This window comes from Mustela putorius, unplaced genomic scaffold (genome assembly GCF_011764305.1).
Source record: "Mustela putorius furo isolate JIRA1106 unplaced genomic scaffold, ASM1176430v1.1 tig00003853_pilon_pilon_pilon, whole genome shotgun sequence".
Lineage (NCBI taxonomy): Eukaryota > Metazoa > Chordata > Mammalia > Carnivora > Mustelidae > Mustela > Mustela putorius.
The window spans coordinates 41636887-41648930 of NW_025422005.1; the positions used below are offsets into that span (position 1 = coordinate 41636887).

General features: G+C 40.8%; 1 protein-coding gene across 5 annotated transcripts in view; it reads right to left on the minus strand.

Annotated features, from left to right (window-relative positions):
- ORC1 (origin recognition complex subunit 1) overlaps nucleotides 1-12017 on the minus strand; it is a 29101-nt gene extending 17084 nt beyond the window's left edge. The window contains exons 1-6 of one of the 5 annotated variants that reach the window (XM_045064527.1): nucleotides 11811-12017; nucleotides 8352-8467; nucleotides 6913-7026; nucleotides 6160-6287; nucleotides 3517-3695; nucleotides 2064-2382 (exon numbers count right to left, since the gene is read on the minus strand). In XM_045064527.1, coding sequence (XP_044920462.1) covers nucleotides 2064-2382; nucleotides 3517-3695; nucleotides 6160-6287; nucleotides 6913-7007 — 721 coding nt within the window. In that variant the 5' untranslated portion in view covers nucleotides 7008-7026; nucleotides 8352-8467; nucleotides 11811-12017. Of the gene's footprint in view, nucleotides 1-2063; nucleotides 2383-3516; nucleotides 3696-6159; nucleotides 6288-6912; nucleotides 7027-8351; nucleotides 8471-11307; nucleotides 11437-11810 lie in introns of those variants that run through there. The other 4 variants (XM_004774461.3, XM_004774460.3, XM_004774459.3 and 1 more) reach the window with 4 other exon arrangements.
- Between the last annotated feature and the right edge of the window lie 27 nt (nucleotides 12018-12044).

Genomic DNA, 12044 nt, shown 5'->3' on the forward strand with positions numbered 1-12044 from the left:
CAGTGGAATATATTCTAAAGGCATAAAGAACTGCAAATAAATTCCAAACTTCAGTTGGTAAGTTAACCACCGGTAGTAGTACTGGGATAGCAATTGTGAAACTACTTCGTGTGTATCAGGATCTTGAAGAAGGGGGTACAACTATAGAATATGGGAAGAACCCTGTGGTACAAATGAGAAGTATTGGTAAAAATTTAAGAGTTTTAAAATACTTATTTCTTATCTCTTCCACTAAGGATCTAAAAGCAGGGTCACCTTAGTAGCAAAGTTTTAGAAGTTAAACTTAAGTGTTCTGGTTGAGCCCTATAACTTCTAAAGCTTTGCTACTGTGGAAAACAATATGGAGGCTTCTCAAAAAATTAAACAGAGGGGCGCCTAGATGGCTCAGTCATTAAGTGTCTGCCTTCAGCTCAGGTCATGATCCCAGGGTCCTGGGATGGAGCCCCTCATCTGGCTCCCTGCTCAGCAGGAAGCCTGCTTCTCCCTCTCTCACTCCCCCTATTTGTGTTCCCTTTCTCACTGTCTCTCTCTGTCAAATAAATAAATAAAATCTTTTAAAAAAACAAAATAGAAACATTATACCATCCACAATTCTTCTTTTGTGTAGTTATCCAAAGAAAATGAAAACACTAACTTGAAAAGATATGTGTACCTATATGCAGCATTATATACAATATTCAAAATATGGAAACAACTTGAAGTATCTATTAATGAATAAATGGATAAAGATATACAGACACACACACAAAGAAATATTTTTCAGCCAAACAAGGAATAAAATCCTACTATTTGCACAACATGGATGGATCTTGAGGGTATTACACTAAGTGAAATAAGTCAGACAGAGAAAGACAAACACTGTATGATCTCACTTAAACATGGAATCTAAATTTTAAAGATTTTATTTATGTTTGTCAGAGAGAGAGAGAGAGGATGCGTAGAAGCAGGAGGAACAGCAGGCAGAGGGAAAAGCAGGCTCCCCACTGAGCCTGATTTGGGGCTCGATCCCAGCACCCCGAGATTATGACCTAAGCCAAAGTTAGATATTTAACCAACTGAGCCACCCAGGCAACTCGGAATCTAAATTTTAAGGACTTATTTATTTATATTTTATTTTATTTAAAGATTTTATTTATATATTTGTCAGAGAGAGACAGAGCACAAGCAGAGGGAGCAGCAGGCAAGGGAGAGGGAAAAGTAGTCTCCCCACTGAGCAGGGAGCCCAATGTGGGGCTCCATCCCAGGATCCCAGGATCATGACCTGAACCCAAGGCAGACGTTTAACTGGCTGAGCCACCCAGGCATCCCTCTGAACTTTAAGAAAACAAAACCAAGCTCATAGATAAAGAGAACAGACAGGTGATCACCAGTCAAGGCGCAGGTGAAATGGATGAAGGAGGTCAGACTAAGTCACTCATGAGGATACAGTGTGCGTGGCAAGATAACGGCAACTAAAGTTAAGAATACTGTTACTGCATACCTGAAAGTTGCTTAGAGAGTAAAGCCTAAACATTTTCACCTCAAGAAAAAAATATTTTAACTATGTATGGTGAGAGATGTGAACAGATTATGTTGTATATCTGAAACTAATATAATGCTATACGTTAATTATATCTCTCAATCTTTTAAAAAAAAGGAAATTCTGATACCTGCTACAACACGAATGGTCCCTAATGACATTATGCTAACTTAAACCAGTCAGAAAAGGATGACTACTATATGATTCCACTTAAACAAGGTATTTAGAGTAGTCAAATTCAGGAAAAAAGAATGGTGGTGTTTGCCCAAGGATGAGAAATGGGGAAATGGGAAGTTATGGTCTAATGGCTACAGTTTCCATTGCAGAAGATGATGGGGATGGCTGTACAAAAATGTGAATGTATTTAACACCACTTAACTGTACACTTAAAAATGACTAAATGCTAAATTTTATGTGTATTTCAACACTTGTCTACTCAGTACTTGGTCCACTGGGGCATTAACTGGATATTACAGCATGAGTTAATATTTTATCATTTTCCATTAGTCTCAGTATTGCCCACTGTGACCCATCTTGCACTTACCACCAAGCTCCAATCTCTTCTTTGCCTTTGGGGTGACAAGATGGGAAGGAGTTTGGCGAAATTTGGAGGTAGAGTGCCTTGATTCAATCCTTTTGATTGCATGCTCTGCTGTGGTCGAAGAAGGGCTTCCCAGGCCCTTAGTCTTGGCTCCCACAGGCTTCTGGCACCTAGGACTACTTTCTTGTGGCCGATCAAACTCTGCAAATAGTTCTGGTGATAGTGGCCTGAATGTCTTCTCATTCCAAGATAGTTTCACAAAGAGTGTCTCCTCATTTCTCACATCCACAGGTATCACTTCATCTGGGCCTAAAGCTACTACCTGAACAGGAAGAAATGAGAACCAAATAAGCCAACAGATGCTTCATGAGAGCTATGATTAAAAAGCACTTACATCTACATCCCTACCTGCGATGTCCCTCTTCCAAACTAAAGAGGCATATTTCCAGACTCCTGCTTATGGAGTATGATATCCATACCCCATGTTGCTTTCTTTCCCAGTCCGATCTATTCACTCATGCCAAATTTCCCCACAACTTTTCTAAGCATGCTCCCCTGCTGAAGTCTCTAACGGCTCCTTGCTACCCCAAGATCTGATTATTACACTGGTTTTGGGGGCATTCTAAAAATGGCCCCATGTTACTTCCTGAGTGCTCAGTCCTCTCCCAGATGGCCTTCCATCACTATCCGAGATTGGCTTGTCGCAGTCCTGCTCCTCTCCCCCATCATGCTCCCGCCTAAATACCCCTCTTCCCTCTCTGCCTTTCTAAATCAACCCATTTTGCTGTTTCAACTTGTCTATCTGCCTTTCGCTCCTTCACTCAGAAACAAATTGTTTTGAGGCATATGTTATGCTGGACTCATAGACTGGGAAAATCTGACTGGTCATGCCAGACCCAAGTCTCTCTGCCCTACCATTAAATCAAACTTGGGACCACACTTCATATCATATGATCCCCTATTTTGGGGGGCCTGAAGTAGCTTAAGAAGTAACCTGTATCTTAGTCTCCAAACTAGTGTCTGCATTCATCCTGTAGTTCATTGGAACCTGATTTATCACAAAATCCCATAATACAAATTTGCCCTTAGCAACTAACACCCTTCGTACTGATCCACTTAAGGTGAAGTCCTCATTTAAGCAAGCGTATCTAGCCTCGCAATGCTTTGAGCCTGCCACAACCACATCTTCCCACCGAGATTCATTTGCTAATTCCTGCTTATCCCTTGGGTCACAACCTAAATGTCACTTCCTCCTGGAGGCTCCTAACACATGCTAAGTGCTCTTGATAAATATTTGTTGAGATGAAGTAGGCAGCAAGCAGAAAAGATAACAAACAGGAAAAAATTCATTTCTGTGGGGTAAATTAGAGCCAGGAATGTTTCTGAGGTCATGCAGTTCAGGAGGCAGCCAGAAATAAGCTTCAAGATAGAACCCAAGTATCAAAGCATCACCTACCTGCACGTGGTCAATGATGGTCTCAGCACTAATGTTGCTGTTACAGGCAGGGTAATCATACCAGAATATCTCCTGTGCAGCAGGCTCCCGGCCTAGCAAATGCCGTTTACTGGCAGGAACTTCACAGAAACGGATAAACCACTGTACTCGAGCACGTTTCTTAGAATGAAGCTCAGAATCTAGGAGGGATAGGTACAAAAGGGAGATGCAAGAACATTTGTTAAGCACTTCCTGTGTGCCTGACACTGTGCTAAGCACCTGATAATACTTGGTTAACATATTTTTAAAAGATGTTATCTATTTATTTGACAGAGAGACACAGTGAGAGGAAACACAAGCAGGGGGACTCAGAGAGGGAGAAGCGGGCTTCCCACCGAGCAGGGAGCCCAATGCAGGACTTGATCCCAGGACACCGGGATCATGATCCGAGCAAAAGTCAGAAGCCTAACAACTAAGCCACTCAGGCACCTCGATGAACATATTACTTTTAATCAGCACATTAACCCTTCAGGGTAGGTACTATGGCCATCTCCCTTTAACAGACAAACTAATCAAATTACAGGGACCTTAAAAAAATTTGCCAAAGGTTACAGGACCAACCAGCAGCAATCTGACTCCACCCAGCATTCATGTCCTTCTCACTTGGCTGGACTTCCTAATAAGGTTATTAGTCATCGAAGAAATTACAAAAGGCACTTGAGAGGAGAAATTCTAATCAGAGGCAGTGAACAAACCTTATGAATGAGTGACTATAAAGAGGCCATCAAAAAGCAGCAAAATAAAAATCTTGACAAAAACTAAAGCATCAGTCATTGAGGTGACTTCTGACAAACATATGCTTGCAATTTTTAGCTTTATCTTTGCAATATATCATTAACATCACTCTGTACCAGCATTCGGTCCAACTGAAAGGGCACACGCTCATTAGTGCCACCATCGTCATCACCTCTTCTCTTCCCCAGCGCTCTTCAGAGAAAGACTGAAGCCATCAAAGGAGCACCACAGACTCCAAACTCTATACACAAAGGTCTGTACCTTAAATACAAAAGCCCACAGTGCTGAGGTGCTCCCCCTGGTGGATATTCCTTTGATGAGGTTTTCCTCCCTTCTTGTCAAATATCCTTCCTATCTCTGTAACATGAAATATCTTCATCCTCTCACCCGATCAGTTCCTTCTTGTAAGCAGGAATAACTGCCGCATCATTCCCCTCCTAGCTTTTGGAAGACACGTTTTTGTGTAGTTTCCATTTCTTTTTAATCCTCCTTTTAGAACTCTGTCCCATTCCCACCTTTCTGCACTCTTCTCTGCTTTGCAGAGCATTAAAAGCTCAGAAAATCAGTTGAGGGCTGTGAATGCAGACATGCAGGCTCTACCTTTCCCTTTGTTCCTCCAGCATTAGGGGGAAGTCATGGCTTTCTGTACTTATTGATCTCTGGGAAATACCACCTTTTGTTCTTCCAGCCTTTTCAACACTATACACAGGTCTAAAGTGTTTTTGTGTTCCTGACTGAACATCAACTGATACACCTTCCCAATCCAGTTTAACTCCTCCCTTGTAAAAAAGTTACACTTGCAAAATTCTTCACTCACTTCCTCATGTTAAAAGACAAGTCTGGGGGCGCCTGGGTGGCTCAGTCAGTTAAATATCTGCCTTCGGCTCAAGTCATGATCCTAGGATTCTGGGATCAAGCCCCCCCGCGCAGGGCTCCTTGCCCAGAAGAGAATCTGCTTCTTTTTCTCCCGCTGACCCTCCCTCCCGACTCGTACTCTCTCTCAAATAAATAAGTAAAATATTTTTTAAAGAAAATCTGTATTATAGGGCACCTGGGTGGCTCAGTGGGTTAAGCCACTGCCTTCGGCTCAGGTCATGATCTCAGGGTCCTGGGATCGAGTCCTGCATCGGGCTCTCTGCCCAGCAGGGAGCCTGCTTCTCTCTCTCTCTCTCTCTCTCTCTCTACCTGCCTCTCCATCTGCTTGTGATATCTCTCTGTCAAATAAATAAATAAAATCTTAAAAAAAAAATCTATATTATAGTGCAAATCACCTATTTCCCCCCTAACTTCCTTATGCTAAAATTAAAAGATAAGTCTGTATGATAGTGTAAATCACCTATTTTTCTTCCCCCTTCCTTGTGAACTCATCCTTTGTCCATTCCAAAAATCCTGCCTTAATGACCATTTTTTAAAAAATTTTATTTATTTATTTGAGAGAGGAAGAGAGAGTGAGAGAGAGCATGAGAGGCGAGAAGGTCAGAGGGAGAAAAAGATTCCCCGTGGAGCTGGGAGCCTGATTCGGGACTCAATCCTGGGACTCTGGGATCATGACCTAAGCTGAAGGCAGTTGTTTAACCAACTGAGCCACCCAGGTGCCCCTTAGTGACTACTTTAGCCCATTCCTAAAAATAATAAGAAAGTTAAATTCTTGAACTACTCCCCCAATCCCACTTTTACCCAATATTGCTCTAATGAGTAGAGAAGTTTATGAGGTATAAAATGGTATAGCCAGGGCTTAAATGACCCCACCTCAGAATCTAGGGCTCACACCCTATATGGAGCTATAAACAGAGAAGTCAGCAATCAAAAATCTTGCAGCTCCCAATCGTTCATGATAAGGAATGGTTTTCATTCTAGCCCCAAACTTACCATCTTCAAACAACTCAACCAATTTAGCAACATATGGATTTTCATCATCATCCCCTTCTATCAACACGAACTGTCCAACTTGGATATGAATCTCACTCAGACCACCTTCCATTTTGACACTCATTTCTCTACAAAGGAGAGAAACATGTTAGGATATCACTTAGGGTAGACTACCTCGTTCGGTACCCTCTGGGCAGATGAAAGTGCTTTCCAACTGGAAAATCTCCTAGTTTCTCTCTGATGACCAAGTATCCTACTAGGAAACCAATTCGCCCATAAAGCCATACGCAAGAAGAAATTAAATGGGTTGAATGAATTGTTTTAATGTGGACGATTAATCCAGAGGCCTTAATATGAATGTCAACCTCTCTCAGTTATTGACAAAGAATAAAGGCTTCCCGAAGTATGAAACCTGCCCAATAACAGTATCAAAATTTTCAGAGACCTCTAGGGCTGAGAGGACATAGTAACAACAGTGAATCCTACCGTTATCATGCAGACACAAAGAACCCACTTTAAATAAACACAACATCATCACACATACTAAATTTTATTAACTTGACGTGTCTTCCTCTATCACTGCTATATTTATGCTATCATCTTATACCAAATAAAACCCCTCCTTATAATCCTTTCATATTTACTGTCCCTCAGTTCTCAATCTAGAGTAACTGGAACAGGGTGGATATAAGTTAACAGTTTAGTGAGGAGAAGTTATTACTTCCAGGACAACCAACAGAGTCCAACACTCACTTGTAGGTGTAGTAGCGTAGTTTTTGGTCCAAAGACGGCTTGCCAACCCATGAATAAGTTTGTCTAGTCTTCAGCCTTGTAGGGTAGCACGCCATGGTTCCTGTGTAGAAGTCACTAACTCTGAGTTAACATGACAATGCTCTGATGGATTCTAGCACACAGTCTTGCCTTCAATGAGTTTTGCCTTCTCTTCTGCTCCCATTACATTCCCGCAGATTTTAGAAAACATTTTCTTTGAGAAAAGTCAAACTTCATTAAGATTGAACATAGACAATTTATCGTCTATGTTATCATTTGCATATATCTTGTACTACACCTTACCTCTTCCTAGGCAGGGTCAATATGTAGGAAAAGAAACTCTAAGTTTTTAGAAGTGCCTACTAGCTACAAGGCACAATGATAGATATTAAACATCTAACAACTTGAAACTAAAAGACAGTGATAGACGGTTGTTCATATCTTCACAACACTTATAATCAAGATAGGGATAAAATATAAATGCACTAAAGGACAACTAGTAGTGTGAAAAGTCAAGAGATGGACCCAGAGAGACTACTGCAAGTTAGAGGACCAGGTCTTGTGGCTGTTCGGGTAGCAAATGCTTCCTATAGGGGTTTTCTAAGCTGAATATTGAATAGTAAGTAGCTATTGGTAACATTTATTTTTTTTTTTAATTTTTTCTTTAAGACTTTATTTATTTGACAGAGAGAAAAAGAGCACAAGCAGTGGGAGCAGCAGACTCTCTACTGAGCAAGGAGCCTGACAGGGGGCTTGATCCCAGAGCTAAAGGCAGACGCTTAACTCACTGAGCCACCCAGGCGCCCACTAATCTATTATCTTAAGTTTAAGTAATTAAAATAATAAATCTTTCCTCTAAATTAACTGCTGTTTTTATGGGAGCTAATATTTGACAAAAGAATTTTTTCTTTAATCCGTCTGACAGAATTACTCTGAATTACTGATAGATGAACAAAAATTTCAGTCTGTGTTGAAAACAACAGAATTTTAATAGCATATTGATATCCTGATTAAACAACCTTGTTTCCTGAAGTTCGGTACAATTATGTCTTATTCTCTACTCAGGAACATTCTGACCTACAAGATTTTCTGCTTTTAAAAAAGGTATTTTTAAATCTACTTTGAGGAAACTAATTAGCAAAAAGAAGAAAAAATGCTAAGTCATTAGTAAATACACAGCTTACGAATGATGGGTGAATGATTGCTTTAAAGAGCATTAAGAGTACTATATAATTCACAACACGGTAGTATTAAAATCAATCTAATTTTAATTAAGTACATCACAGAAATGAACAAGAGCAATGACTCATGTCAAGTAAAAAATGAATTTGGATTCTTATATTCAATGAGCGTTTGGTAAAATTTAGGAGAAGTGTTTGAATTTCAATAAGCATTCGAGGAAATACATAACACTAACTTACCTTACAATAAATATTCCTTTTAATGGATGATCTGTCAGAAGTAAACTTGGTAACGGTATTATCAGAAGTAAACTTGGAACTTTTCACCTTTCCACAATGCAATCAGGCAAAATAGGCTACTGAGAGAACAAAAGATGCAAATCAATTACAATTTTCACTAAATTCTGCCATTAAAAAACAAAACAAAACTGGAAAATCACTGAGTGCTTTGTAGCAAAGGGGTTATCTCCCAGAATACTGTCTACAACTCCTGCATAATCTAATTATAGGATAAATACCTGATTTGTCACTTGGACTATGATACTTGACTACACCGAAACAATAATCTTATTTTTTCATACCCCAAATTGGCAAACAGAAGGACTAAGGCCATTCCTATAAGGTTCTCATGTATACCTAAGAAAATCATATCCATGCTCTCAACTCTTAAATCAAGATGATATTTAATCCTACTAAAGCAGGAATCCTCCTTCAAAAGCCACTCCAAGATAAAATTTAACATTCCCTTACTAGCCCATGCACTGTGTTCAATGAGACCAGTACATAAACATATATGTACAAGGGTGGGTGATTTACCCTAAGCTGAGCAAGTAGGGATATTGCAAGAAAGACTATCTGGGCTTGGATGTAAAACTTGCTTCACCCTGGTCTAGCACTCTGCTCCAGGCCTGCTTTTCCAAACCTCAAAAAGGCCAAAGTTGTTATGCCCTCAGACTTACTACACCATTGCTGTTCTCTCTTTTTGCATATCTTTTCAGGGATGGCTCAGGTCCTGGCCTCAACAAAACTTTCTCAGATAGGCCTTCACTGATACCCAATGGAAATTACCCTCACACCATCTTATGCTGTCCCTCGGGGTCATATTTCATTATACCACCCTATGATCAAAGCAGTAACATTACTTTCTTATTTATTGTACTTCCTACGCTAGAATGTTAACTTCCAAAAGCAGGGATCTTGGGACCCTGTCTATCTTGTTTGTAACTGAGATTAGGTTAGGTTAAGACTCAGAGATTAGGTTAAGACTTGGCAATAAAATAGGTGAATGAATGAATGAAAAACAAACTGGTTTTAAAAATCATTAGGGCAGTAGCAAGCGTGGTAAGGACACAGAACAGCCAGAACCCTTCCAGAACTGCTGGAAGTCATTTAAGCTGGTAAAACCACTTTGAAAAATGGGCAGTAGCAACCAAAGCTAAACAAATGCACAACCTATGACTCAGCAATTTCAACACAATATACCCAACAGAAAAACATCAAAAGACATGAACCAAAATGTATGTAGCCGCACTATACAGCAATGAAATAAACCAACTACAAATGCACAGGGCGGGGGGGGGGACCTCACAAAATAACAATGAGCTAAAGAAATCAGGCACCAGAAGAAATCATACTATATTGATTCCATTCACATAAAGCTTAAAAATAGGTTAAAAGTAACCCATGGTGTTAGAAGTAAGAACAGAAGGTAACCTAAGTGACTGAAAGAGAGCACAGTGGGGAAGGGACATGTTTCTGGAATGCTGGTCCTGTTTCTTTATCTGGAAGCTGGTTACACAAGTATGTTCTCTTCAAGAAAGTTCATTGACCGGTACCTTTATGATATCTGCACTTGTCAGTATTTAGTTATTTTTCAATGAAGAGTTCAAACAATTAATCAAGAATCCTTCTATAGAGGCAGCATAAAGATGTCAAGCCTCTTTGTACTGTTACCCTACTTTCAGGACCCAGTATTTCATCTCAAGCACCATTAGCAGAGAGATTACCCAAGAGGGATGTTGAATGGGGTGGAAAGGCAGGTCTGACTTGGTGGAGCAAAGGCTTTGCTTCTAGGAGATAACCACCCACAGGCTCTTAATTGTTGCAGATACCACAAATCTTGAACAGACACACCACCCAGTATAGGGTGCCACACCCAAGGAAAATATAAGGGAATTGCGGTAAAAATGATATCAGGTATGTACTGAGCCAATATGACAGAAAATGTAGCCAAAACTCTATTTATCTCATTTAATGCTCAAAATAACCTAAGTCCAATGCTAATACATAGTAAGTGCACAACAGACTCTCAATAATAAATATTTGCTGAATGAAAGTTAAGTGCTATAAGCACTTCAAAATGATTAACTTGTTCCAATGGTACACAGGATGGCAGAGTCTTAATTCAAACCCTGAGCAGCCAGATTTCAAGGACTCTAAACCACTTCACCTTACAACACCTGTGTAAAAGTGAATAATGTAACATATGCCTGAGACAACATGCTTCTGGTGACCTTACTACAATAAGTTAGGCTTCCCAGCCACTAAGTGGGAAGTCAAATGGACCTCAATTTCCTTACCCACAAAATGGGGATGATAATAATAGAACCTTTCTATAATTCAACCAACATATATTAACCACCCATTATGTGCCAGGCACTATTCTTGGATTAAGTGAGAAAATGCAAAATGGCAAATTCACTTCCTCACTCCCTTAATCCCTTGCATTTATTTGTAAGAGACCGTGGATCTTAAAAAAAAAAAAAGAATTTGAGGAATGTTAGGAAACTCACAATTCACACAAAATTTTGCACTTAATTTCAGGGATTCATAAACCTTCTAACAACCACATATTACCCTCTGTTAAAAACCGTTGCAGAAAGACTTGGTAAATGGTGCTCTCACATCGGAAACCTCCGTTGGCATTCACAAGTACCCCATATCAGCACCGAAGAGGGTACCATTTTTACAGACAACTAAAATCGAAAACTCACATATCTAATCATTGCAGTTTCACAGACAGTAGACCACGATAAGAATCTCACATCTCATGCCTCTAAGTCCAGTGCTTTTTCCAATTATGAAAATTAGAAGGCGCTTCTACTCTAGGGTTAGACTGAAGGAAGTAGAAGACATGTCTTTAGACTTCTATCCTAGAAAGAAGGTGGATGAAAGTCCCGCAATTAAGGGAGCTCACCTGGGAGTAGGTTGGCGGGGAGGCTTGGGTGGGAGCCAGGCCCCTTACTCACAAAAAGCGACCTAGACAAGTCTCTCTGGGCTCAATTGCTACATCTGTAAGATGGGGTAATAACTTCTGTTCTGCCTTCCCTGTGGTGCTTGGTTCACGACGCCTCAAAGGAGAAAAAGACGGAAAAGCTTCACAAGGTCAAAGCAGATAGGAGGGATGGTTAAGATCATTAATGGGAATCTCAGGGCGCTGGGGGCAGGGATGCTCACGCTTCTCTGTTGGCTTCCGGTTTCCCTAACTGCAACCCCTCAGTCCCCGACAAAGCGGGAAGCCTTTTATAAATCAGGATGTGGAAAAGAAAAATGCTCCTAATGGGCTTAGAACAGTACCTGGCACTTAACAGGGGCTTAGTAAATATCTGCTGAATGAATCAATGAATGACTGAGTCCACAGAGAACTTCTCCAGTCTTGCTGGCTCAGATTCCCCTCCAGCCCCGTAATGCCACACTCACCGGGCGCCGAAGCCCTCTGCTCCCACCGTCTCAGCTCCAAGAGTTCGTGGAGCAGCAGCAACTCTAACCTGCCCCCGCTGGACTCCTCTTACATCCACTGGGCGCACGCCGGAGTCAAAGCCGGCGCCTAGTAGGAAAGAAGGTGGAGAAAAGAAAATTTCGCGCCAAACGCCGTGGCTCCGCCCCCAGGCTGTCCCAGCGTTCCGTCATCAGTCAGTCCTTCAGCCCCGCCCA